The 27684-nt window shown below is 47.0% G+C and overlaps 1 protein-coding gene across 4 annotated transcripts in view; it reads left to right on the top strand.

The window, feature by feature from the left end:
• DIP2A (disco interacting protein 2 homolog A) overlaps nt 1-27684 on the top strand; it is a gene marked incomplete at its 3' end in the record, with an annotated part of 86623 nt that overhangs the window by 39058 nt on the left and 19881 nt on the right. For 3 of the 4 annotated variants that reach the window (XM_084752433.1, XM_084752431.1, XM_084752432.1), the window contains 16 exons: nt 1132-1251; nt 2899-3096; nt 5784-5875; nt 8705-8815; nt 9927-10050; nt 10365-10474; nt 10852-10954; nt 12259-12323; nt 12474-12567; nt 14511-14630; nt 16338-16452; nt 18049-18188; nt 21455-21591; nt 22396-22476; nt 23164-23291; nt 26534-26648. In XM_084752433.1, coding sequence (XP_084608559.1) covers nt 1132-1251; nt 2899-3096; nt 5784-5875; nt 8705-8815; nt 9927-10050; nt 10365-10474; nt 10852-10954; nt 12259-12323; nt 12474-12567; nt 14511-14630; nt 16338-16452; nt 18049-18188; nt 21455-21591; nt 22396-22476; nt 23164-23291; nt 26534-26648 — 1853 coding nt within the window. Of the gene's footprint in view, nt 1-1131; nt 1252-2898; nt 3097-5783; nt 5876-8704; nt 8816-9926; nt 10051-10364; nt 10475-10851; nt 10955-12258; nt 12324-12473; nt 12568-14510; nt 14631-16337; nt 16453-18048; nt 18189-21454; nt 21592-22395; nt 22477-23163; nt 23296-26533; nt 26649-27684 lie in introns of those variants that run through there. The other variant, XM_084752434.1, reaches the window with a different exon arrangement.

Raw genomic sequence — 27684 nt, 5'->3', positions numbered from 1 at the left:
GGGTGCCAGGAATTGAACCTGGGTCCTGAAAGAACATCTAGTGCTCTTTAACTCTGGAGCTGTCTCCAGCTCAAATAATCTACTTTTTTAAAACATAAAATTAAATTGAAATTCTCTTCTTCCTTCCCTTCCTCCTTTCTTTCTGGAAAGGGTCTCACTGTGTAGCCATGGCTGACCGAGAACTCCCTATGAAGACCAGGCAGGCCTCCAATTCACAGAGATTCACCTGTCTCTGCCTCCTGAGTGCTGGCATTAAAGGCACGTGTTAACCATGCCTGTCTTACACTGAATTAAAATATTGTCAATCCATTGCATTCAATTCATTGCATTTGACACAAATCACATGTAAGGGAGAATTTCTGCCACCTGGTGACAGAAGCATCTAAGTTCCCATTGCTGACCTGGTGCCTGCTGCAGTCAGAGGCATGTGGCCTCTGCAGAGCAGCAGGAAAAGTAGATTATACTCTATCAAACATTTTATTTCATATTTTACTCCTTTTTATTTTTTATGTACGTTGGTTGCTTGCATGTATGTCTGTGCGCCATGTGCCCACAGTGCCCACAAAGGCCAGAAGAAGGTATTGGGTCCTCCGAGACTGACGTTGCATGTGGTTTGGAGTCACTATATGGGTGCTGGGACTTGAACCTGGGTTCTCTGGAAGAGCAGATGCCCTTAACCACTGAGCCATCTCTCCAGTATCCACAGATTATATTCTAATAAGACCACACGCCAGGCCATGGTGGTGCACGCCTTTAATCCCAGCACTCAGGAGGCAGAGGCAGGCGGATCGCTGTGAGTCCAGGACAACCAAGGCTACACAGAAAAACCCTGTCTTGGAAAAACAAAACAAAAAACAAAACAAAACAAAAACTCATGCAACGAGTGTGATCTCCTGTGCTCTGAAAGAGCCTTTGAGTTAGGCTCCTCCCCACAGGCTTTCTGGATTCCTTTGTAAACTATTAGCTCAAAGCAGATCTTATTTCTCGAGAGGCATCCAGTAAGTGCCTGTCGACCAGATCAGTGCAGTCTAAAGTGACAGATAGGGCCAGCGCCACTGAAACCTCACAGCCAGCACAGCTCCAGTGGATGTGGCACGACACAGCTTCCGTCCTTCTGCTGTCCCTTGGCAGGTGTGCCCGTGAACAGCAGAGTGTCTTCCAAGATCCAGCAGCTACTCAACACCCTCAAGAGGCCAAAGCGCCCCCCGCTGAAGGAGTTCTTCGTGGATGATTTTGAGGAACTGCTGGAAGGTAGAGTCCCCTGGCGTGGCCCTCCGTGTTGTCTTCATGAGTCATGACACGCTGTGACACTGAAGTACTGCTCACAGTGTGCCCCTGTGCATGTGGAGCCACGCTGACTGCTTGCAGCTCATATTAAAGTGGCGTAGCACTTCTCCATGCATCCAGTCCAGTGGTTGGCACCTCATACAAATACTTCCGATCTTTAATTTAGATTATTTAAATGTTTTCTTTTTGATTATTTAAATTTTTATTTAAACTTTAAATCTGAACCACTTGTCATCTTATGCCTCTAAAGCATTTGATTTTTAACTTTTCCTAATTTTAGCCTCTGATGTATAAATGAGTATATGTTTAGAAAAGGAAGAATGTAGATTGATTTTTTTTTAAAAGAAAACTAGCAAAAGTAAGAGAAAGCCTACAGAGCACAGAAGTAAGCTAGTGCTAGCATGTGCCTATATGCATGCATGTATGTATGTGTGCGTGCTTATGTATGTATGCATGCATGCATGTATGTATGTATCTATATGGGTGAATATGTATGTATGTGTGTATATCTATGTGTGTGCATATGTGTGTATATATGTGTGCATGTTTATGTATGTATGCATGCATGCATACAGACAGCAGGCACCACACAACTAGCCCTCACTGCCTTGCCTCTGTGCAGTGTTGCCAGCATGGGCATCTCCTCTACACTGGAATATGAGTTCTGTTTTTTAGGACCAGGTTGTTCTTAGGAATTAGACAGTGCCTTATAAGTTCAGAGATCTTAGTGTGTATGTTTCTTAAAGCAATACTTCAGTTTTTTGGGGGCAGAGGACTCACCCTAGCCTAGGCTGGCTTTAAAATTGCCATCTTCCTAGCCCGACCTTTCCAGAGCCAGGAGTGCAGGTGGGTGCCACCATGCTCAGCCAGCTGTTTTTCTTTTTCTTTGCATCAGAGCTGTTGGAAAGGAAAGTCTTCCTCCCACCCCGCCCGTGGTTGGAAATTGAACCCAGGACCTCACACATGTGTGCCTGCAGCCTAGAGAGCAGTTTTATTGAACACTGAGGCAGAGCTGTTTGCATAGCCTCTAGAAATAGACTTGTGTTCTCCTCTCAAATAGCACCAGTGTGGGTTTTTTTTTTTTAAATTATTAACCTTACTCATTTTATTTTATGTGTGAGCATTTTGCCGGCATATATGTGTATGTACATGTGTGTGGTTGGTGCCTGTGTGAAGTTCAGAAGAGGGCACGATTCCCTGAGGCCTGCCTGCAGACACGGTTTTGCTCACTTGATCCTAAGTGAGCCGGTCACTAGGACCTGTTGCTCAGGCTCTAAAGCCTTCTCGCCCTGCTTTGGAGGTGTGGCATGCCACGGTGCGTCCCCAGGGGAGGAAGGTAGAAATATCCTGTGGTCACCTTTGTTGTTTGAGGCCGTGGTTAACAGAGTGGTGAGAATACTTACCAGTGGTAATTAGTGTCTGTAACTGACTTCTTTTAGTCCTTTGATTAATTTGTCTGTGACTACAATGATGGAAAACAAAATCTGAGATTATTGAAAATGTTTTATAACTTTAATTACAAAGTGAAATCATAAAGTGCAGTTGTTGGTAAACTGCTGTGTACACAGTACTGTGAAATGTCAGGTTTAAACTTTTGGTGTTGCTTTCTAGTTCAGCAACCGGATCCCAATCAGCCCAAGCCTGAGGGAGGGCAGATGGCAGTGCTGAAGGGAGAGCCACTGTCGGTGGGGACTTCTGGGCCACCATCTCTGTTGGCTGCACTGCAGCTCTGGGCCACAACACAGCCCAAAGCCCCCTGCCTGACTGCCTTGGATACAGCCGGGAAAGCCACCTGCACCCTCACCTATGGCAAGTATCAGCAGAAAGCATCATGCCTGTCCCGTTTACCTTGTACTGTTGTATATGTGCCACAGCATACACAACACTTGGTGCTCATTGTAAAGCAGAAAAATCTACCCAGATGGCAGTCAGGGTCATAATATGTAGCTCTGACCGGCCTGGAATTCTCTGTAGACCAGGCTGGCCTTGCGCTCATAGTGCTCCACCTGCCTCTGCCTCCTGAGTGCTGGGATTAAAAGGTGTCCGCTGCCACACCTGGCCTGATCTTCATGTCATAGATTTATATAACAAGTTGTGACACCTTAGAGTGTCTTCTCTTGTCTTCGAGGGTATCTTAGCTGTTTGCACTCTGTATTTCAGGGTCTGTCTTACAAGTAGCTGGTTGAGTGTATCTGAGATTTTGATCGGCACTGCTTTGAATCTGTTGGGGGAACAAGCAGCTTTGCATACTTGAGGCTCTGTTGTCAGCAGTGTGTTATAATTTTCCTTTCTCTATTAGCATGTGTGTGCATGTGTGCACTTACTTATGTGGCATCCACATGGAGGCCAGAGGACTACTTGTGGAAGCCTTTTCTTTCTTTCTGCCATGTGGGTCCTAAGGATTAAACTTGGGTTGTCAGATTTGGTCACAAGTGCCTTTTTTGCTGCCTCATGATTTATAACTTCCTAATGCAATCTTTTGTTTCTTGTGACATTTATGTCTCAAATATATAAATAGTATTGTAGCTTTTGTGTTGCCTTAGGAAAGTCGAGTGGTGTTTGCATGTTAAATCTGGCAGCCGTGCCAAATTCGCTTGCAAAGGATTTATGAAGAACATAGGCACAGCATCTGTAAACAACAGTTTTATCTTGTTATTTCACTTCCTCTCCCTTCCTCTCCCTTCTTACTGCTCTGAGCGAAGTGCTCAGTGTGGTGCTGAAGGCAGACGTCGCTGCCTTAGCTCTTCTCTCAGGGAAGGTCTTCAGTGCGTAACTTGACTGTGATGGTTCATGTTGGGTTTTAATGGTACCCTTTGTCACATTACGGAAGTTTGTTTCCTTTCCTTCCTAGTTTAAGGACTAAAATCTTTTATAGTCATTTTAAAATGGTGAATAATTTAATTTTCACCCACCTTTTGAGATTATTATCCCATTTTATTCCATTAACATGGCAGATTATGCTGATAGTCCTGGAGTTTGCATTCTTGGGGTAAAACTGACAGCCAGCTAGGTTCTGTTGGGAAATGTGGATGCATCATTAACACCCTGAACTGATCTTTGAACGCAGGCTGAAACCGTGGTTGGAGTTTGATCTTTTCCTCGTTGATTTCCCAGGTCTCACAGTTCACACATGTCAGCATAGCACATACTTTAGTATTATTTACATAGGAGCATTTATTGAGGAAGAGAACATGGCTGCCAGACTGCACCACAAGAACCACCAGAGTTTAAGGCGTTGAACTGGCACCTGTGTTTCTTCTTTGTTATATAATACGTACAGTGGAGCTGAAGCTGCTGCGAGTGTTAGCAGTGGGCTGCGATTTCTACCTCTGTTCCCCAGTGTTAGCAGTGGGCTGCGATTTCTGCTTCTGTTCCCCGGTGTTAGCAGTGGGCTGTGATTTCTGCTTCTGTTCCCTGGTGTTAGCAGTGGGCTGTGATTTCTACCTTTGTTCCCCGGTGTTAGCAGAGGGCTGTGATTTCTACCTCTGTTCCCCGGTGTTAGCAGTGGGCTGCGATTTCTGCCTCTGTTTCCCGGTGTTAGCAGTGGGCTGTGATTTCTGCTTCTGTTCCCCAGTGTTAGCAGTGGGCTGCGATTTCTACGTCTGTTCCCCGGTGTTAGCAGTGGGCTGCGATTTCTACGTCTGTTCCCCGGTGTTAGCAGTGGGCTGCAATTTCTACCTCTGTTCCCCAGTGTTAGCAGTGGGCTGCGATTTTTACCTCTGTTCCCCAGTGTTAGCAGTGGGCTGCGATTTTTACCTCTGTTCCCCAGTGTTAGCAGTGAGCTGCAATTTCTACCTCTGTTCCCCAGTGTTAGCAGTGGGCTGCAATTTCTACCTCTGTTCCTTGGTGTTAGCAGAGGGCTGCGATTTCTACCCCTGTTACTCCTGCCTTCCTACCCAGACACAGACTGTCACCCTCGCTTCTCCTGTATTGTCTTCTTTCTCGGTGAAGCTTCTTATTTCTGAGAGCTCGCCAGGGCTGGGTGTGAGCACGGCTACTGCTCCCCATGAGGACAGTGTGGCCCTGGGCAGATGTTCCAGTCTTGTGTTGCAGGGTCTCCCAAGTAACCTGTAGGGAAGAAGATACAGCTCATGTCCTACGTATACAGCTCTTAAGTGATGTCATTAGCGAGCATTTAACATGCACCCACAGTGCAGTGTTAGTCGGAAAAGCCAGTGTGATATATAGTCGTAGTCCCTGAAAATTATACATACTCTACATGTGTGCACATGTGCACACATACATATACATGTGTGGCCTTTTTGCTGACTGATTTTTGTAATAAAATCTTATTTGTATAAATAAAAATAAGTTTAAGTTGTTTTTTGAGAGAAAGCTGTGGTGTTCCTGGCAGTATTGTACTGAACAGTTCACGGTTGGAAGCTGAATCCACCGAGAGAGGAATGGTTTGTTACTGGAGCCGTGCTCACCGCATTAAATGCCAACTACAAGTTCCTTACAACTTAACACTGCTTATTACTTTTGTTTTGTTTTAGGCAAACTTTGGAGTCGGAGTTTAAAATTAGCTTATACTCTACTTAACAAGCTGACGAGTAAGAACGAGCCACTACTTAAACCTGGAGACAGAGTAAGTAAGCCAGAACGCACTTTTCCTGAGTCAAAGCAGAGACCCAAATATATATTTTATTGAAATTGATGTTCTATTGGTTGTTTAGAATTATAGTGTTAATGCAAGAGATTTAAAATTAGCTTTGCGATAAGAGTTGGTGACGTGGCAGGGACTCAGCAGCCAGGAGCATGTGGCTTATGTGGGTAACTGGGTATGAAAGTGGGGTGGACAGCTCTGTCATTGTAGGAAGCTCTGCTGGGTTGCACTGTGCCAGGTGGACTGAACAGGAGTTTACCCCAGACTTACTAGGAGGTGAGGCTGGAAGGTGATGAGAGTGATGTGTCCTGGTCACAGCATCCACAGAAGTGTCACTCAGCAGGATAGCTGGGGACCCTAAGGGCCTCTCGGTGCCTCGCACCTTCATGTGATTCCATGCCTAAGAAGCTTATGTATGGAAGAAAACAGATCAAAGATGAAGTGAAGGGAAGAGAGGGTGAGTGAGAAAAGGAGGAGAGAATTAGGGAAAATATGTACAGAAAATAAGGTTTCTAAACATCGATGTCCCCTGAGGTCTGAGGTTAAATGTTTCATAGGTTAGGAAAAGGATTCTACTTAGAGAGACCAGGGAGTGGAGAGTGAGCTGGGCATAGGGCATGGGCATGGGGCATAGGGCATGGGCATGGGCATGGGCATGGGCATGGGCATGCCTGCAATCCCAGCACCAAAGAGGCAGAAGATTTTGAACTCTGGGCCGGCCTGGTTTACGTAGTGATGCTCTGCCTTAGGAAGCCAACATTGAGGGGCTTGAGAGATAAGAGCCCAGTGGCAAAGAGCAGCTGCTCTCCCAGAGGACCTGGGCTTGGTTCCCAGCACCCACACGGTGGCTCACAGTAGCCTGTAACTCCACTTCCAGGGGATCCAGTGTCCCCTGTGTACGTGTTCTGCACATAGACATAAATGCAGGCAAAACATTCATACACATCAAATAAAGATAAACATTTTAATGAATGATTGGGGGGGGCAAATGGAGGGGTGGGAGAGAGAAGCATACACAGGAAGAACAGAAAGAAACAGGACAGAATTACAGAACCATTGACGAACCAGCGCCTGACAGACACTATGAGTCCAGAGAAGAGACAGAACTGAAGCAGAGCCACGTGACTGTAGCAGTGGCAGAGTGAGGCCCTGTGCCTGGAGAGTGTGCACACTGAAGGAGGTGCGGACCCAGTCCAAAGCATGCCTCAGAACGTTACCCCCGGGACAGAGAGTGAATCTGGGAAGCTTTGAGGTGGGAGTAAAGAATAGTGTGCACACAGAAGCAGCCGTCACCGTGGCTTTGCGACTTCCCAGCAGCGAGATGGAGGAAGTAGCCTCAGCTGTCCATGGGAATATGATGTTTTAGCCTGCAAACCTAATTCCAAACAGGTTTGAAGACTTGCAGAACGTGTGTGTATGTGCATGTAGAGGACCAAGTGCCACCTCAGGTGTTATCTCTCAGGAGCTCTTTACCTTGGTTTTTTAGGCAGGATCCCTCACTGGCCACCAGTTTGCAAAGTAGGCTAGATTGGATTGGCCACAGAGTCCCGCACTCTGCCCGCCTCCCCACTGCTGGGATTACAGGCAGGCGCACACCACCATACCTGGCTCTTAAAACTGTGGGCTCTGGTGACCAAGCTCAGGTGCTCACTCTTGCACGGCATACTCTTTACCAATGGAGGCAGAAGTTGAGCAAGCTCATAGCGACTAAGTGGTCCCTCTGCTGGAATAGCCATGCTCCTTTGGTGGTGTACCTTACAGAGTGCGCAAATGCACCGCCACATGACAGATTCTCCAAAGACACCCTTCCTGTACCAGTTACCTTGTCTCAGTTACAGCTGAGGCAACCGCTGTTTAAGCATTTCTAGAAGCATAGGGCTTTCTTTTCAATAAGCTTGTTAGATATGCAGCTTGTAAACCTCAAGTACAGAATGAAGGTAAACAGACTTAAATATTGTCTTAGAAGTCGAGGGTTGCTGGGCGGTGGTGGCGCATGCCTGTAATCCCAGCAGTCAGGGAGGCAGAGGCAGGCAGATCGCTATAAGTTCGAGGCCAGCCTGGTCTACATAGTGAATCCAGAACAGTCAGGGCTACACAGAGAGACCCTGTCTCGAAAACAGAAACACAAACAAAAAGGAGTTGGGGGTTAAGCTAAGCCACTCTTCACCTTCTCAAAGGCTCTCAGTTCAGTACTACTCTGGCTTATTACTATTACAAGTCCAGTTACTATATTTGGGCCTTGTAAAATTTTATTCCATAAAAAGTTATGAATTTGGCAAAATAGTATTTTTTAAGATGTCATTTGGGATTATGGTAGACCCAAATAAATATTCATATGACTATAGGAAATAAAATAGACACCTAAATATTTTAAAAAATAAAGTGCAAGGAGATAAGTGTTTCCGAAATAATAGAATTGGTCCAGCAAGATGGCTTAGTGGGTTAAGGCACTTGCCACCAACCCTGATGACTTGACTGGTGATTGACAGTGACAGTCAGTGTGGATGGGTGTTAGATGCCGCCTTAGCCTACAACTTTGAACTGTTTTGTTCCACGTGTAGTGAAGGCTGCACCTACAACTGTTTCTTCAAAGTTACATGAACAAGAACATTTGAGGGACAAGAATGAATTACAACATTCGTTGGTTTTTTGAGACAGGTCATCTCTATTTTTCTTTGAACAAAATTAATTTTTCTGCACTGAATTTTAAAAGCAAAAAAATTAATTTCTATCTAACAAAAATTCTAAAAGATGAAAAATCTCATTCATTCCTGAGATCTCACAGTTTTTGTTGTTGTTTTCCTCTTGTAGGTGGCACTTGTGTTTCCAAATAGTGACCCTGTAATGTTCATGGTTGCATTTTATGGATGTCTCCTGGCGGAGCTGGTCCCTGTCCCTATAGAAGTACCACTCACCAGAAAGGTAACAGATGTGGCTCAGGCCCAGGACTCAGCGCCCTCTGCTGGGCTCCTTAGCTGCTGTGGGTTAGCTTCCTCGTCACATTGGGCTGTTGGCGTAAACAGGTGCTTGGAGGAGGCAAGTATCAAACAGGCCTCCCTGGACCTTCTAGAGCATCTGTGTGGGGTGTGCCCCCAGGCGGGGCTGCACTCAGGTTGGGCAGAGCTCCCATATCACCTACCTGAGTTTCCAGAAGGAATCATGGACGTTCCATCTTCCGGTGAACGGAATTTATGACTCAAGACGCTTTTCTAGTTTTTGTTTGTTTGTTTTACTGAGTTAATTATGTCAAATAAATGGTATAGGTGTTCCATTCATTTCTTTTCCATTCACATGGTAGGCAGTTTTTTTTTTCACTCGTAAGTTGTTAATGTGAGGGACTTGGTTGCTCTTGATGGCTGTACCATTTTGGAAATGATTATCAGTAGTCTGATTATTGAAAAATATTTGAGCAGAATACTCATGTGTTTTAGAAAATCAGTCTTTTCTGTCCTGTTTTTTCCGTGTTCATGCAGTTGTTAATATGAGCATCATGAGTAACAAACGCTCAAGAGTCCCAAAAATAAAATTTGCAAATAAGGCCAGTATGTTCCAGGGGTCTAATGTGCTAACCAAGCATTTGAGTATGTGAGTCTTAAGATTGCATGAGGGAATGATGGAAGCCAAGCTGCTGAGAGACATGTGTGAAAACAGATCTGAGGGAAGCGAAAGCGTCATGAGGGCAGACCTCAGTTGCTTGTAAGTTCCAAACGTGAGCCAGTATTAACTTCTGTTATATTTAGAGTTAATTAAAATGTGTTCAAGTTTCATTTATAAGAATAAACTCTAAGAAACCAGCCCACTATGCAGACCTTTATATTTCCCTGTAAACAAACAAACAAAAATGCCTTCTAAATTCCAAATACTTGTTTAATTTCATGAAAATAGAATAACTTGCCAGTAATAAGACTAAGTTATTTTGGAGGTTTTACCAGCGGTGAAGGAATCACAGCCTGCGACCCAGCGGTTGGGGTGTGGCTCTCGCTCCCCTCCCACAAGCACTAAATCTCCCCCGCCATTGCTCTGTCTTCTGCAGGATGCAGGCAGCCAGCAGGTTGGATTTCTCCTGGGCAGCTGTGGGGTGACCCTGGCTCTGACCACAGATGCTTGTCAGAAGGGCCTGCCCAAAGCACCGACAGGAGAGGTGGCCACTTTCAAAGGTGAGGCTCTCGGGTCATAGAATCTGTGTTCTGGCCACGCCTGTCACTTGGCTTTGCCTTCTAGGCGTGCTGTGCCAGAAACCAAACCCAAAGGGGCTGGTGTGCTTTTAGCAAAATTAGTACTTTCAAGGCTTTTGTCCAATTCAGGTCACCTGCTGTGCGCCGTGTTTACCTGTTTAAGTAAAAGGAAATGAAAATAAGGCGTGACTCCCACAGCCCCCTGTGGCTGGTGACTGCATGCTGGACACAGGTTCCACACGTGTGGAGCAAAGCCTTCTGACTGCCTTTCACCCCTATCCTGTTTGCTGTCACAGGTTGGCCCCCCCTCGCCTGGCTGGTAATTGATGGGAAGCACCTGACCAAGCCTCCCAAAGACTGGTACCCACTGGCCCAGGACACAGGGCCCGGGACTGCCTACATTGAAGTAAGGACGCACTCATTGGTGCACAGACATCCCTCACAGGCTTGGGCCTGGTTTTATAAAAAGATAACTACTTAATGCTTTTTAGGCTAAGTGTCCCCCTTATTTTACCTCTACCCCAGATAAATAATGTCATCTAGAACCTTTCTTGGGTCATTTAGAATTTCACTCTGACCTAATTCATCTCTAATTGTCCTTGCTAGGATGCAGCTGTGTGCACAGTTGTGCTCTAGCACTGTCTCAGGTCCCGTGAGAGCTAGGACATGAAGGGCCGAGGGAGGGATGACGCCAGCTGCTGCTGCTTTAGCGTCTTCAGCCTCCTCCCGTCTGGTGTGGCTAGAGAAATAAAATCACTCTTTTTCTTCCTTGAAATTTTACAGTATAAAACCAGCAAAGAAGGCAGCACAGTAGGGGTCACCGTGTCCCATTCATCCCTGCTGGCGCAGTGCCAAGCTCTGACGCAGGCCTGCGGGTACACGGAAGGTAAGGTCATACATTCCGGAGTGCAGCTTTCCCAGCCTGCATGGGTATCTGATGTGCCCAGGGTCACCCTAGAATCTCTTGCTGTACATAGTGCGTCCACCCTGTGCAGTGCAGCTGCACCAGGCAGGGGGTGCCGCCGTCCACTCATACCCTCGGAGGAAGGTCTTGGCCTTTGCAGGACTGGGGGGCTGGGGAGTGGTAAGGTGCCCTCTGCAGAACCTGGCTATCGTACCTTAGGGCAGTTTCAATGAAGTCATACCAACACTAATTTTGTGGCGTATGAGACTTGTGCCCCAGTGGTTCATTTATGCATACTGGCCGGATGGATTGTTGATGTGCTGAAGGGCAGTGCAGTTTGCATTATAAAAAGTAGAAAACACCCGTCCTGGGCCATCCTTTCCTGCCGATGTTTCATTGTCAGTAAATGGATCTGTGGCTTGAGCAGACGTGCATGTAAATGCTTAAGTATAGTCTTTATGATCTTAGATTATCTTTGTTAAAGTACAAGCAGCCCCCAAATCACTGTTAACATTTAAATTAATGTTAGTTTATATTGATAGATAATAATTTTATAAATTTATGGGGCCAATATGAAGTACATTATTTTAAATACTAAAATTAGATTCATGGTACTTTTCTTACATTGCAAAACTGGAAGTGAACAAACTAGAAAGTAAAATTGAGCTGATTTTTTAAATATATCAATTTTAAAAATACGGATGTTTAATCTCAAGGGTTAGTTTTTGGAGATTTGGAGGAGGATTTTCAATTATATCCAAGGACTTTAATGATTTTTAAAAGTTAGTCATATAAAACCAAGTCCTGTGGATTCTTTTGACCCAGTGCTAATTGTTTCACTCATGTCGCCTTTCATGTGGCTTTTCAGCTAACAAGGATAGGGCGGTTGTTATTCATAGTGCAACAGTGTTTCCGGCATGCAACTGCAGGCTGTGGGTGTGAGAATGGGATCTGGGTGGGAAGCTGAGGGGTGGCTGTCCAAGGCGGCTGTCATCCTGCCTCCGGGCTCTGAGCAGCCCCTGAGAAGGGCGCAGTCATACAGCGGCCTTTCTGTGGTTTCTGTAGTGTCCCTTGTGCTTTTGGACTGAAGATCAGCATGGTTCTCTGCCCCAGCATCTGAACAGATAGTTTAGCTTGCTGTTAACTGGTGCATGGTATTTGGAAGTGCCGTCTCTGTTTCCTGAAGCTCTGGTGTGCTGGTTGTGTACTCATCTCGGGATGTGCTCAACACGTGCAGGATGTGTAAAGAGCCGTTCATCAGTTTAACTCTCTGTGTCCGCTTTCAGCTGAAACATTAACGAATGTGCTGGACTTCAAAAGGGATGCTGGTTTGTGGCATGGAGTCTTAACAGTGAGTGTTGTTTGCTAGTGACAGGGGTGGGAACAGGAGATGAGCCACACCCGTGAAATGCTGACGTGCCACTTTATTGTGTTTGGTTTGCTTGCTCTGGCATAGTTTAATCCTGCCTTCCTCTGATCTGGTCCATTTCTTTTTTTGCAGAGTGTCATGAATAGGATGCACGTCGTCAGCATCCCATATGCACTAATGAAGGTCAACCCACTCTCCTGGATTCAGAAAGTGTGTTCCTATAAAGGTAGCCGACAGTAAGAAGTAATTAAGCAGTAGTAATTCAGAAGACATGAAATACAGGTGTGGGCTCTAAGAGCCATTTGAGGAATCTCTCTGTAGTCCATCCTGGTCCAGATCTACTCAGGGCCTGGCCAGTTACTTGCAGTGGAATAACTGAGTTCTTCATTGGAGGACCAGGAATGCCTAATTTTATTCTTTGGAAGTTTCTTTCACAGTCACATCAGTATTCCTAAGCATATTATTTGAGATGGTTTTAATGCACATTTGGAGCTTTCAAAGCCACCAGTAACAAGGCTGTTGATTAAATGATACAGTTTGTGACAGGCAGGTTGCAGTGGATGAGGTAGGCCACCTGTGAGACCTGTGCCCTGTTCTTTTTTTTTTATAAATGATTTATTTATTATGTATACACCTGCAGGCCAGAAGAAGGCACCAGATCTCATTATAGATGGATGTGAGCCACCATGTGGTTTCTGGGAATTGAACTCAGGACCTTTGGAAGAGCAGATGGTGTTTTTAACCTCTGAGCCATCTCTCCAGCCCCCCTGTGTCCTGTTCTTCCTACCTCTCAGCGGTTGAGGTACCTCTCAGCACCAAACAGGAATCCTTGCTCCTGTGACTGCACAGCTCCAGCATCTTTTTGTCCCTGTCTAGTAGAGCACAGGCTTCTAAGACTGAACCAACCAATGTTGGTGACAGTATATACTTTGCAGGAATATTCCAGATCAGCATTCCTATTACAGAATGTCTTGCATCCTATTTTATGGAGGCAGACAAAGCCTGGTTGAAGGAAGTGGCATAAACGGAGCTCTGCCCACTCACTGAGGCTGACTAAGTCCATTCAAATCACGGTTCGTTTCACCTCATGACCTCCAGGCTGCCAGAACCCTGAAAACCAAGTGACGTGACAGTTCTGGCAATGATGCAGCACAAAGCAAGGGCTAGCACCATGGGGGGACATCATGCAGCACGAGATAAAATAGGTAATATTCAAGGAGGAAGATAAAATACCTAATTAAAAAAAAAAGTCTGGGGAATTGGAGAGTTGTCTCAGGTGAGTGCTGACTATTCTTCCAGAGGACCCGGGTTCAATTCCCAGCACTCACTTGGTGGCTTACAACTCTCTGTAACTCCAGTTCCAGGCTGTCCTATGTCCTCTTTTTGGTCTCCAAGGATACCAGGCACACACATGGTACACAAACATATATGCAGGCAAAATACTCATACTCATAAAGTAATAAAATAATAATAATTGATTTTTTAAAAAAGGCTGAGGCCGGAGAGATGTCTCAGGTTAAGAGCACTGGCTGCTTCTCAAAAATATCCAGGTTTGGTTTCCAGCATCCACATGGCAGGTAACAACTGTCTGTAACTCCAGTTACATGGAATCGTAAGCCGTTTTCTGCCCTCTGTGGGCTCTGCATGCACACGGTACACAGACATACACGCAAGCAAAATACCCATACATGTAAAATAAAAATAAAAAACTAAAAGGCTCGAAAATAAGTCTACTACATCTAATCATATCTCAAAATAAGTTTTAAGAAGAAAAGGTTTGGCCAGGTGGTGGTGGCGCACGCCTTTAATCCCAGCACTCAGGAGGCAGAGGCAGGCGGATCCCTGTGAGTTCGAGGCCAGCCTGGTCTACAGAGCGAGTTCAGGACAGCCAAGGCTACACAGAGAAACCTAGTCTTGAAAAAACAAAAACAAACAAACAAAAAAAAAAAAAAAGAAAAGAAAAGAAAAGGTTTGGAGTAGGTTGGGAAGCACATGAGGACATGAGGTAACGGATAATCGTCATCGATAGCAGACAAGAGTGCAGTCCACACCGCAGCTCCTTCCCCCTCCGTGTGTGCCTCTGCACATGATGACGTGGAACAGTATTTTAGAGTGTGGGGGTGCCTGTCCTCGTGGCACAGAGGCATCTGTACTCCCTTCTCGTTGCAGCCCGCGCGGCCCTGGTGAAGTCCCGTGATCTACACTGGTCTCTCTTGGCACAGCGAGGCCAGAGGGATGTGTGTCTCAGCTCGCTGCGCATGTTGATTGTGGCTGATGGCGCTAACCCATGTGAGTAGACTGTAGATGTGTGGCGGTCGCTCCCATGATTCCCGACTTGCCAGGAGGAGTGGAAGCTGTTGAACAAAAAAGTAAAGCTTCACCACGGCTTGATATGCCCTATTATGTTCTGCGACATGCTGTCTCTTGTTGGTGACTCATCAGTGGATCGCATGTGTATTTATTAAGTCATTAATTTTATAAGCAGTTTTAATACAATTAAAACCCTCAGTGTGCGTCAGCGTTTTAAAGAGGTCGCTGGATTATGCTACAAATAGGGTTCCTGGTTCATTGGGGACCTCTTGAGCCTCCTGCCCTTCCCCCTTACTTGGCTCTCCACCCCAGCTTCCTTCACAGGACTCTACTGTCCTTTCTCCATGCGTCTCCAGCCAAGCCCAAGCCCTCCTGGAGGAATACGTTGTGGTTGCTGCCTAAGCACCGAGGACCCTCCTGTGTCTAACTATGAATGTGACTGCTTTTGTGTTGCTTGTGTGAGCTTCATAGGTCCAGGACTGCCTAAGGCCTGCGGGAGGTGTCCTCTAGGGGAGCCTCAAGTGACTCTTGTTGTGCAAGGGGTTTCTTTTGTGGCACCAGTTAGTTATTCCCATTCGTCTGTGCACTCCATCCTTCGGGAGAGCAGAGCAGGCACACGGTACCCTTAAAGGCCTCTCATTCTCTTTTTGCACACTCCAGACAAGCAAGGGGTCTCCTCCCCTGATCCGTGGCTACCCACCCCTGCTCAGTTTCACAGCTTCCTAGCTCTCTGCTTGTGTGCTCAGCTGCAGTCAGCGATCTGTTGAGCACACGCTTCCCTCCAGAATTTTCTTTCTGGGGATAAGTGTTAGCCCTGACAGCCGTGTCTTGTCTCCGCCATCCATGTTCCTCCAGGTCCACTTAGCTAGCTTTCCCTCCTAGGCCTTAGCTTGCCGCTCATATGTTGATCTTATGATGCTATTATGATGCCTCTTGGTAACACAGAACAGTCTGCTCTCTTCCTTAGGAGACACCTCTCTCCCCAAACGATGTGAAGCTTGGGGCCCCTGTAGATGCCCTTTTCCCTTCTTTGTTTACTTGTGGGGAGAGGTTTATAATGAAGCCATGGTATAGGGCCATAGATACTTGAGCCCTGACCTGGCAGAGCCTCCCTGTTGCTACATCTCTGACACCACTGTGAAGGCCTGCCACCCCTGAATGACAGGAGTCTACCCAAAGGAGAAGACACCAGGGAGAGGCAGGACATCTTCTGGCAAGTGTATAGACCACACATCTCTAAAGCCACTGCTATAGGAGCTGCACTTGCCGCACTGTCCGCCATCTAGTGGCAGGCCTGGCCTTGTTGGTCACAGATGTTCCTCAGTGACTTGGCAGGCTCCGTGCTGGTCCTGAGCCTGAAGCTCAGGAGAGTTTCTGCTACTGGTCCAGGAAAGGGTACAAGGGGGCAGGACCTCAGTAACAAACATACGACCAAAAGCTGCCCTCCCATGAGAGACTGCCAGCTTCTCACTTGTTGGTGAGCTGGAAATGGTTATGTGTGTTTTATGGTAATCACACCATCCCTAAAAGTGTTGTTTTGCCACATTGTAGATGTGTTCTTGTTAAAACAGCTCATGTGCAGCCAGGACTCAGCATGGTTGTCAGGTGAGCACAGTGCCTTATGCACCTCGTGCTCCTGCCTGACTGGACTTATCTCTCATGCTTCACTCTCATTGCTTGACACAGGGTCAATATCTTCCTGTGATGCCTTCCTCAACGTCTTCCAGTCCAGAGGTCTGAGGCCAGAGATCATCTGTCCTTGTGCCAGCTCTCCTGAAGCGCTAACAGTAGCCATCCGCAGGTAACTGAATTGCATGCTGTCTCTTGTGAGCACACATTTGGGATCTTCTATTTATGATGGCATTACCTAAAAGTTATAACTAAACAAGAGTTCCTTATTCTGAGAGGTTCTGCTGGCTGTTGGTCTGCTGAACAGGACATTTAACTGCCTAAAGAAGCATCCAGCCACCCTAAACTCTAAAGCTGAGCTGCTTTCATGGATATTTCTGTAGGAGAATTAAAAAAAACAAAACTATTTTATTGGATTCTTATGTCTCTGCCTCCCTTCCAACCCTTATCTACCTTAATCCCTTCCAAATCCCCAACATTGGGTAGGAGAAAAAGAAGGTTAGGGGAGAGGGGGCACTGAGTGCTGTAGGCTACTTCCTACTGATTAGGGATGTTGAGTTCCTTGGGGCAAGTCCAATCTTATTTACCAGAATATCAGTAGTCCTGCAAACCAGCAATCAGCAATAATAGCCAAAGCAACAGCAAACACAGCAGCAGGACGAACCAGCAGCAGCAGGGGGAGCAGCCACCACCAGAGTCCCTCTTGGGGCTCCCCGATTTATACCCTCTCCGGAGTCCCCAGAATTAAACTATCTGCAGCTGGCAAAGATCATGCCCCTGCTAGTACAGGAGGCAAATCACAATCACCTGTCGTGAAGCAGCCTCTTATCCCACACCTGGGATTAAAACAAAAATATATTCACATAACATAAGTGGGCTTTTAAGAAACCAAAACTCTCACTACGTATTTCCTTTGAGTCACATCTTGAAACTTGGAGTAAGGGGCTTGAGGTTGTCCTGAGAGACCCTCCCTCCCCCACCTATGAGCTGGTATCCTAGTATCTGGGCCCTGGGCTCCTTCCTATAATTCCTGCACACAGCATGTTGCTCCCAGACTGCAGTTGGGCCCAAAGACACTTTTCTTCCCTGCTCATGAGTCACCTGTTGTTGATCCTGCCCTTGAGCTTCATGTGTGGGGTTTCAGGCCACAAGCTCACAGCAGAGGATGCCACTTTTAGCTTTCTTCCCTCAGCTCATTGCTACAGAATTGCCTCAGCCCTGGTCATGTATGCATTGTGCTCATAATTTAAAGGTAGTGTGTACTTAGAAATATGTAAGTTTTAAGTAACTTCATTTTAATAATAGCATTCAAAGCAACATCTTTATCTTTTAGAAACTGTAAATGGCTAGTCCATCAGGCCGTCTGCTGTAGGGAGGGGTGTTTTATAAGTACCATGGGTCTGAGCCAGCTTCACCCATGCACAGTATGTGCATTGCAGCATAGTGGCCTCCCCCAGCTAGTCTGCCCATCTGGCTCCCTTCGGGCTCCATGTGAAGGTCATAAGATAACCAGATAGAAATTGAGTCACCTCTGATGACCTGTCTCAGGGTGACACAGTGTCGCTTGCCCTGTAGTCATGGGTCTAAAGAGTGCCGAGGCCACACTGCAGAGAGGGACATGCGCTTTAGAGCACTCTTTCCTGACAAGCCCACACACAGGGCAGGCGCTTTAGTGAGGAGTTGAATGTCAGGCGAGGCTGACACCCAGTGCATCCTCCTTGGAGTGCTAGCTCTTGTAAATAGGCCAGCTGGTGCTCTTGTTCCCTAGGCCCCCAGATCTGGGAGGACCTCCTCCAAGAAAAGCTGTCCTGTCAATGAACGGCCTGAGCTACGGTGTGATTAGAGTCGACACGGAGGAGAAGCTGTCAGTCCTCACTGTTCAGGATGTTGGCCAGGTGATGCCTGGAGGTAAGAAGCAGTCAGTGCATCTCCATCCTGCTCTGACTGACACAGCCGAAAGCACAAATGCGCCCAGTATGCCAGACTGCTCACTGTGTGCCGGGCCTCCAGCCTTGTGCCTTTTGGAGGGATTTAACACCCTGCAGTCTCTATAGGGGTACCTCAGAAAACACTGGTGCTGTAAATGTCTGGATGATGAGGTCGCCTACCTAGTAGTAGTGACAGAGAAGTGGAAACATCCCAGAAATACCTGTTGGTTTAAAAAAAAAAAAAGCCAGGTGCATCCTCCTGCAGAAGTTGGCCTGTGCACTCTCTGGCTCGTTTGGGGCAGGGCAGTGAGAAGAGCGTTGGAGCGGCCCCCACGGGAACAAAGCACCACTGGGGAATAGGCAGAGCCTGACTCAGGAGCCCTCAGTGACATTCAGAAGTAAGGGTGCAGTTCATGCTGCTCTTAGGTCCCTCCTCATTGCAGGTGCTGGGTGCTGCCTGCTCTCCCTTCCTGCTGCGGGCAGTGTCCTCCTCTGTCCCGGCTTCCTTTCTGATGCTGTGATGAGACAGTCTGAGCAAGAGCAGCTTAGCGGAGGAAAGGGGTCGTTCGGCTTACACTGTCAGGTTACCTCCTGTCGATCAGTGAGGGAAGTCAAGACAGGACGCCGGCAGGAGCTCAAAGCAAAACCATGGTGACTGCTGCCCCTGCTTGCCTGCTTGTCCTGTGTAGCTCAGCAGCGCCTGCTGTAGGAAGGCTGCCCCTCCCCACCACAGTGCTCTGGGCCTCCTACATCAGTTAATAATCAAGACAGCTTATCACAGCCATGGCCACAGACCAGTCTGATTTAGGCCATTCCTCAACTGAGGCCCCTCCTCTGAGAGGACTCTAGCTGTGTCAAGTTGACAAGGACACACTGTTAGTGACTTTCAGAAGTAGGGTGCTATGCCTCATACCCAGTGACCCCCAGCATCAATGGCTGCCTGGCACCCACTGGCTTCAAGCTTCAGTGTTTCCTAGGCAGCCTTGATGACAGCCTAAAGCCCCGACACACAGCTTCAGGAGACTGGCCCCGCGTGTAGGTAGAGTTCTGAGTAGAAGGAGCACAGAGGCTTAGCTCCCCTCTTTAATTCATGTGGATTACATTTCTTCCTGTAAGTTGACCCCCTCATAGAAACAGTCTTGTAGAGAGCATGAGTTTGTAGCTAAAACACTTTCAACCCTGTGGCGGCTCACATGGGTAATCTCGGTACTTGGCAGAGGCAGCTGGTGTTGAGGTCTGCCTGGGCTACGTAGTAGCAACAAAGTAGTGAAAACAGAGAATGGAGTAATGATTCCGCGTTGTGAGGAAGTACAAGTAGGTTGTAAATTGTGGGGATTGTGAATGGTGTTTATATCTTGTATAGCCTTTGTATGTGAAGGGGGAATATGTATGTGCTGCTGTGTATGTGTGTGTATGTGCACGTGGGGGCCTGAGGACAACCTCAATGGTGATGCTTAGGCACTCTAAGCCTTATTTAGGGATAGCGTATCATTTGGTCGGAAGTTCTCTGTTTAGGCGAGGCTGGCTAGCTCCCAACCCTCAAGGACCTTCCTGTCTCTCTCTCTCTCTCTCTCTCCTGAGTATTAGAACTTTTTAAAAATGCCACCGTGCATGGCTTTCTAACATGGGCTCTGGGGTTTAACTTTGGCCCCCTTGCTTCCCCGCATGCACTTTGCGCACAGCTGTCTCCCCAGCCCTTGCTATTTACTTTGAGCTCATCAGGAATGTTCAGAGTTATGTTCATTTTCCTTTATTGCTACCCTACATGCACACCTGTCTCATGTGTTTGTTCACTCCCCAGTCACATATCTACACACGCCCTCCCATACCTCTATACATGTGCTCCCAGGTGTTTGTCTGTGCTTATGTGTGCCAGATGTGCCTACACATTTGCTGTGTGACACTTTTCCTGGGAGAAAATGAACAAGTGTCTACTCACCCCAGATAGTGAACCCATAACAGACCAACATAAGGATGCCACCACTGTCCAAGCCAGTGGGCCAGTGAGCTTTAATGGGTTAGTTTCAGGAGCAGAAATGACTCAGAGACAGCTGTCTGACTAGAAGCCACACCTAGCATAGATGACTGCTCACAAGAGCTGGAAACCTGGAACACAGTGTACAACCTGCAGGCGGCTTAACAGGTTGGAGAGCAGCTTATTCAGGCAGCTCAAGCCTCTCCTGAGGCCCTGCAGGTTGTATGTGAGCTTTGGGAGGAGAGGGCCTAGTGAATCTGGTGAGTTTCAGGGATTTCCTGAAGATTTTCAGTGGCCTACTTCCTGGATTTAATGGAGTTTCCTTGCAGCATAGAATGTTTCCCTTCCCTTTAAAACATGGTGTGTCTTAACAAGCTTCAGTCCGGGACAGGAGTTTCACCTCTGACGAAATCGCCACACAATGACTGTTTGTGCATGCACCTCTTGGCATTCTCTCTGGAGTTTGGGCTCTACCCAGCATTTGGCTGTTGCTTAATTGACTGGGCTCATGGGTGTAGTCAGGTCTAACAGTGTCCTATCCCAGCACTGGTGCTGCACTGTTTGGCCTCCGGGCATTCGTCCTTGCCACAGTATCAAGGGGATTTGTAGTAATGTGTGCTACTTTGTGACTTTTAACCCATCTCCATGCACACAGAGAATGTTACTGTGGGGTTGAAAGTAAATACTCATCTCCCTGTACTTGGGGAAATGATATTCTATTGGTTAAGAATGTATTAAATAGATATAGTTTACTTTTTAAACTTCTGACCCTCTCCCTAAATCCTGCATGTCTGTCTGTCTGTCAGCCTATGTGTGTATGTGTGTGGGAGGCGAGGGGGCTGTGTCTGTCTGTCTAGTGCTGGCATGGACCCAGGACCCTTATACTCTAGGCAAGCACTCTACCACTGAGCTGTAGCTCTAGTCCTGACACTGCGTATAACAAGTGTTAGTACTGTCCACGCCATGACTCTGCAGTATACAAATCTGCTGCACATGTAATGTCTTGTTTCTGTAACTTCAGATATAGCAGCAGCGGCAGGCGTGGTGGTGCGTACCTTCTAGTCCATCGCTTGGGAGGTGGTGGCAGGTGGAGCTCTGTGAGTTCTAGGCCAGCTTGGTCTACATAGAGAGGTCTGGGCCAGCCAGAACTACATAGTGTCTCACAAACAAACAAATGAGAAACACCCCACAAATATACGAGCAAGTGAACTTTTGTGAATGATCTGTTTAAATGTATACTGTGGTGATTTTGAACTGTTCTCTCTGTTCAGCTAGTGTGTGTGTTGTGAAGGTAGACGGTGCCCCTTACCTTTGTAAAACTGATGAAATTGGAGAAATCTGTGTCAATTCTGTTGCAACTGGGACAGCATATTATGGACTACTTGGAATCACAAAGAATATATTTGAGGTTTGTATCCTTTTCCTGATCTTTATCTTTAAGTCAAATCCCATGAGTGTTGATGGGCCCAAAGGTACAGGGTGGAGGGGAGGCCTACAAGGAGCTGGTGGGCCCCGACTCCCGTGCCCCACAGGCTTTGATGGACAGGACCTCAGCTGCGTTCACACTCTGATCCTTGTTCACAGTAAGGTTTGTAAGGACAGGTGATGCCAGCAACTAGGCACACCGCTCCCTGAGAGTTGTTCGAGCCCCGCTTAGGTGGATATCCACTCACAGAGCAGGCAGGGTGAGAGAGTGGAGCACTAAACCCTGGGCCGCAGGTGGAGTGTGGCATTTGAAATGACAAAGGTAACGCCTTCTTGTCCTGACTTTCTTTTGCGTCTGCTAAGACGGTTCTCAGCCTTCCGCCCTTCCCTCCCGCCCTAGTCACAGCCACCTCGGCAGTGCTTTTGGGACTATCCATGACCCAGACTGTGGTCCAGATGTATTAACCAAAATTATTAATGTTTGTGCAAGCTAAAACTGAAATAACTAAGAGGAAATGTAAATAAGATATAATCATGAGGTATTTGAAAAATGCTGCTGAGCTCTGCAGAAGACAGGCGTTACCAGGGTGCTCTAGCCCCCTTACTGATATAACTGTGGGTTTTGTCTTTAAAACCCTGCAGTCCTGAGCGTCATTGCCAAAGGACGTGTTGAAGGCATGAGCCCGCTCTTGGTCTGGCCGTCACTGAGTTCTCCGCTTGCCCACCTTGTCTCTCTAGTAGTCAGTGAGTTGTCCGCTGCCTGACGTCCTCTTCCCTGTTCTGGCAGACTGTCCCGGTCACTGCAGATGGAGTCCCTGTCTCTGACCGGCCTTTCACCAGGACAGGCCTTCTGGGATTTATTGGACCTGTGAGTATGACCTCCTGTACCCGTCCAGCAGCACAGAGTGTTGGAGAACAGGAACGCTTCATTGCACACGTGCTCTTGTCCCCGATGCCCTTGGCTCTCAGTGTGGCCTTGGCCATTCGTGCTGACCACCATGCCTGTCCCTTACCTGTGCGTAGTGTTTCTCCAGCCACAGACCTGCAGGGGGCCCTCAGTGGGAAGCAGGGTGGGCGCGTTTTCATTTTTGTCATTCTTTCCAAGTTTTGATATTTAAAACAATGCTACAATGAGTACATTCTGTAGCATCTCGACCTGCCTTTTCTCAGGTGGGTGGTTTGATTTATTCTTTCCCAGACACATTGGTCGTCACTGTGTGTGTTGGGGTGCTCCCTTAGTGGGTGTCTGCAGCGAGAACTGCTTGGTATCCGCTGGCATCACGTGGCCGTGTCTGTCGCTGCAGTTAGCTGGGGCTACGACACACGGGGAGGCCTTGCTCTTGCTGTGGAGTCTCAGAGGCCTTCACATGCTCACCGCGACTCTACAGCCCTTTTCGCATTGACGCCCATTTCTCTACCGTTCAGTGCCACGCTTGTCCCGCCCGACCTAGTACTGAATGGTGCAGTCACTTTTTTTTTTTTAGCCCTGTGTGAGATGCTGATTCTTTGTGCTATCAAGTCCTTCTCGTGAGGCCTGACCACGCTCTTTTCTCAGGATAACTTGGTCTTCGTCGTGGGCAAGCTGGATGGGCTGATGGTCGTAGGAGTGCGCAGACATAATGCAGATGACATTGTAGCGACTGCCCTGGCTGTGGAGCCCATGAAGTTTGTCTACAGAGGCAGGTGATGCACTGGAGACGCTGCCCCTGGCTCTTAGGTCTCCTCTGTCCTTAAATCCTTAAAATCTGGGAAGTCTGTGTAGGAGAAGAGAGGCCAGTAAACCTGAGTTTTCAAAATTTAAAAATGTATATCTCTCAGAAAAGTTATACAAAGAAAGAGGGAAAAAAACATTTGCATTTGTGATAACAGAGTTAAATGTCTTCGTTTCCCAGTGTGTCTTTCAGGTCCTTAAGAGAGGAAGGCAAGGTCTGGCTCTGGAGAGGTGGCTCAGGGGTTAAGAGCACTGGCTACTCTTCCAAAGGACCTGTGTTCGATTCCAGCACCCACATGGAAGGTGTAACTCCAGTTCCAGGGGATCTCACACACTGTTCTGGCACCATGCACACACATGGCACATAGACATATATGCAGGCAAAACATCCATACACATTTAAAAAAAATATATATATATCAATTTCAAAAAGGAGGATAATGTCCAAATACATGATTGGGCAGAAGGATAAGGGGCCCCAGCTGGTGGGAGGGGAGTGGTCACCAGCCCCCTCATTGTCTCTGGAATGTTGATTAAGCAGAGATTTTAGACACTCATTTCTGTCGAGTAGATGACTGTACCTCTGGGCCTGTGACAGACACAGTGGGCAGAGGGCTGAGAAGGGACTTCGTCTAGCTCTTCCCACTGAGTTCTTTGTCCTGCAGGAAGCTCTACTCCTTTTGGTCTGTCTAGCCAACTGCCTTTAAAGTATTATTCTTCTCAAAAAATGTGTGTATGTGCCTTTGTTTACTTTAGTTAATGTACCTGTGAGCCAGGCCAGGCCCTGTCCTTGAACATGCATTAAAGACTAGTCAGGGAGTCTTACCGAGTGGGCACAGATACCTTGCTGGTGGCTTGTCCCTTGAAGTAGAAACTCAGATGCTGTAGGCAGAGATGTCCTTGGGGATGCTCGTCAGGGAAATATGCTCCCTACTTTTGAGCGAGGTGAGGACACTATGTCTTCACATCCTACTGTGCCAAGTCCCTCACTGGTGTGGGGTGATTTTGTTCTGCACACAGGGTAGCCTGCCTGTCTGTTCCAGGGGCCTGAGAAATACAGGAACCTCAATGAATGAACATTATAAATCATGTAAAAAATCAGATTAAGAAACTATTCCAGGAGAAAGAAATAGAACGTTGAAAGGAGTTAGGAAAAGAGACAGGAGAGAGGGGAAGGGAATCCATTTAGTAGCTCGAGGTGGGTGTACACGGAGCTGAAGAGCTTTCTGAAGAAATGGAAGGCTGGCACACTCCAGCCTGGGGAGCCAGCTGTTCTTACTTGGTAAGCTCTAAGGATGCCGAATAGAATGTGACAGACCTCCTCCCACAGTGGAACTGATGTGATAAGATGGGGGAGCAATGGTGTTTTAAAGTTCTAACCTAATATTTATGGCTGGGATAAGCACCATGACCAAAACCAACTTGGGGAGCAAATGGCTTATCTCATCTATACCTCACAGTTTATCACAGAGGGAAGCCAGGGCAGGCGTTCAAGGCCGGACCCAGGAGGCAGGAACTGAAGCAGAGACACAGAGGATGCTGTTTACTAGCTTGCTGCCCGTGTCTTGCTCAGCTTGCTTTCTTACAGAACCTAGGACCACGTAGCTAGTGATGGTAGCGCCCACAGTGGGCTGAACCATCTCACATGGTCCAACAGACTTGCCTTCAAGCCAGTCTGGTAGAGACATTGTCTCAATTAAGGTTCCGTCTTCCTAGATAACCCTACCCCGTGTCAAGCTGACACAGAAGCTAACCAGCACGGCCTGTCTACATTGTCCCTTAACTTGTGGAGTCTCAGGCATATGGATTTCAGAAGTCTTGTCAGAATAAATTCCATACTGAAAAACTTTTGGACAAGGCACTAGAGATTTAGGAGTGCTATAGGAAGAATGGCAGGAAGACAGCATTGAGAAAATCTTGCTGGGTAAAATCATGTGTTAGTGGGCTGTGTATGCTGTGCTGCAGAACATTCTAGCTGTATGTTTGTGGGCATCCTAGCTGAAGGAGAAGCTAGGAGAACGTATGTCTATGGCCACCCAGAATTAAGTGGTAGGCATTCTAGTATAAGGGGCTTGGTGGGGAACCCAACTTTTTAACTTTGATGAGAGAGAGCAGAGATAGCTTTCATAGACCAAAACAAAACAAAACAAAAGGTGCTTGTACATACAGGCAAATATATAAAGCAAGGAAAAGGTACATGTGCGCGCGCGCGCACACACACACACACACACGTATGCACACACACGTATACACACACACAAGAAAGGGAACAAGGGAGGAAGGGAGGGTGTGGGGGCCAGGGAAAGGAGGAGGAGACTTGAACCAATGAGATGGCTCAGCAGATAAAGGTACTTACTACCAAACTTGGTGACTTGAGTTTTGCCCTGGAGCTTTCCTGGTTGAAGGAGAGAACAAGCTCCTCACAGTTCTCCTCTGACCTCCACACGTGCTGCTGGGTACACGGCTGTAGAAAAATGTAGAAAAAACAAAATTTAAAAATATATATTTATTTATTTGTGTATATGCTTTATTCGCATGTATGTCTTCATGACAGAAGAGGGCATCAGATCCCATTATAGATAGCCATGAGCCACCATGTGGTTGCTGGGAATTGAACGCAGGGCCTTTGGGAGAGAAGCCAGTGCTCTTTAACCGCTGAGCCATCTCTCCAGCCCCGAAAAACCAAGTTTTAAAAACATACTTTTAAATATATTCATTTTTATTTTATGTGTGTGGATGTTTTGCATGCATGCATATCTGTGTACTGCATGTGTGCTTGGTGCCCACAGGGGCCAGAAAAGGACATCAGATCCCCTGGGACTGGAGCTACAGATCATGAGCCACTATGTAGGTTCTTGGAATCAAGCCTGGGTCTTCTGGAAGAGCAGCCATCTGAGCCACTTCTTTAGCCCTTAGAATTTTTCTTTTTAATGGAAGAGAAACAAGTCCAAAAAGCTCAGTAACAATCCAGATCAATTAACTAATTATTGAAATATTTGATCCTTTGTTTGCAAAGTAAAACCTTTAAAGAGTTATTCACAAAGAAATGTTACATTAACATTAGAATTAAGAATTAAAGAAAAATTTGTGCTCAATACTACAGTGTTTATTTTGTGAGTTGAAACTGTTTCAAAGACTGGTCACTTTGTGCATTAACAGAAAATAGTCTGTTTACCACACCTCTGCACCACGTTTCTTCTGTGTCCTGCCTCAGGATCGCTGTGTTCTCTGTGACTGTGCTACATGATGACCGCATTGTCTTGGTGGCTGAGCAGCGGCCCGATGCTTCAGAGGAAGACAGCTTCCAGTGGATGAGCCGCGTGCTGCAGGTGGGCGGGTGAGCTGGGATGGCCGCTGCTTCCAGCACCTGGGGGCTTCACAGGTGACAGATGATTGCAGGCAATCAGATATGCCACGAAAGTCAGAGAGGCCACACTTCTTTGTTACAGAGCGTTCCTGGTACTGAGCATAACAGTAGTTTATAAGTACAATTAACTATCTATTCACTGTTCACATTTCCCCAACTGTCTAGTGACTAATTAGTCTGACACAATCACAACAAGTTCATAAATTATGACTGATTGGTAGGACACGTTCTTTTTAGCTTGTAACTGCCCCCTGTCATTTTTGTGACTAATTTGAGGAAAACAGGTTGTGGAGTGGCATTTCCGAAGTCTGACTGGGCCAGGCCTTGTGCACCATGTCTTGTGGCTGTAGCTGTGGCTGTGGCTCCTGCACAGTGGGTCTGGAGGCTTATTTGGACTAGGCTGGTTTTCTGGCAAGCCCTCTCTGGAAGGTGGCTCAGGGGCCTGGACTTCCCTTTGTCAGCCTTCACACGTCATCCTGTGCTTGTGATCTGTCAGTTTTGTGTTTGTCACACTGACTTTTTCATCTGTCCTCCATCATTAACTAGAACATGCGGGGGTGGGGGGTGGGGGGGGAGACAGTTAATAGAAGTCAGATTAATGAACGCTTTGAGGGTGACCCTGAGTTGGCTTGTTTGTTTCCTCATGAACTCATGGGTGTAAATGTCTGTTTCCGTGTGTTGTAGCTATGGCTGTTATCATTCAAAGGTCAATGGGAGCCACTTGGTAATGTCTGTGGTTTCTGAGGCTGTAGTAGAAACAGGTAGGCCAGACACAGGGGTCCTGTGCAGTCCTGAGTGGGATATTGAGAACGCTGTCTGTGAGCTTGACCTTCGTAGTTATCACGTCGTCACCACTGGTTATCACGTCGTCACCACTGGTTATCACTCCATCTCCAATAGTTGTCACTTAGTCAGCACTCCTTGTCATTTAGTCATCACCTTGCACTCTTCTCAGAGGGCAGAGTGGCAAATGGCATCTGTCAGCGTGTTTGTAAGAT

The sequence above is a fragment of the Acomys minous genome (assembly GCF_964271855.1).
Source record: "Acomys minous genome assembly, chromosome: 13".
NCBI classification, from domain to species: domain Eukaryota; kingdom Metazoa; phylum Chordata; class Mammalia; order Rodentia; family Muridae; genus Acomys; species Acomys minous.
This window is presented reverse-complemented; position numbering and strand designations above follow the sequence as displayed.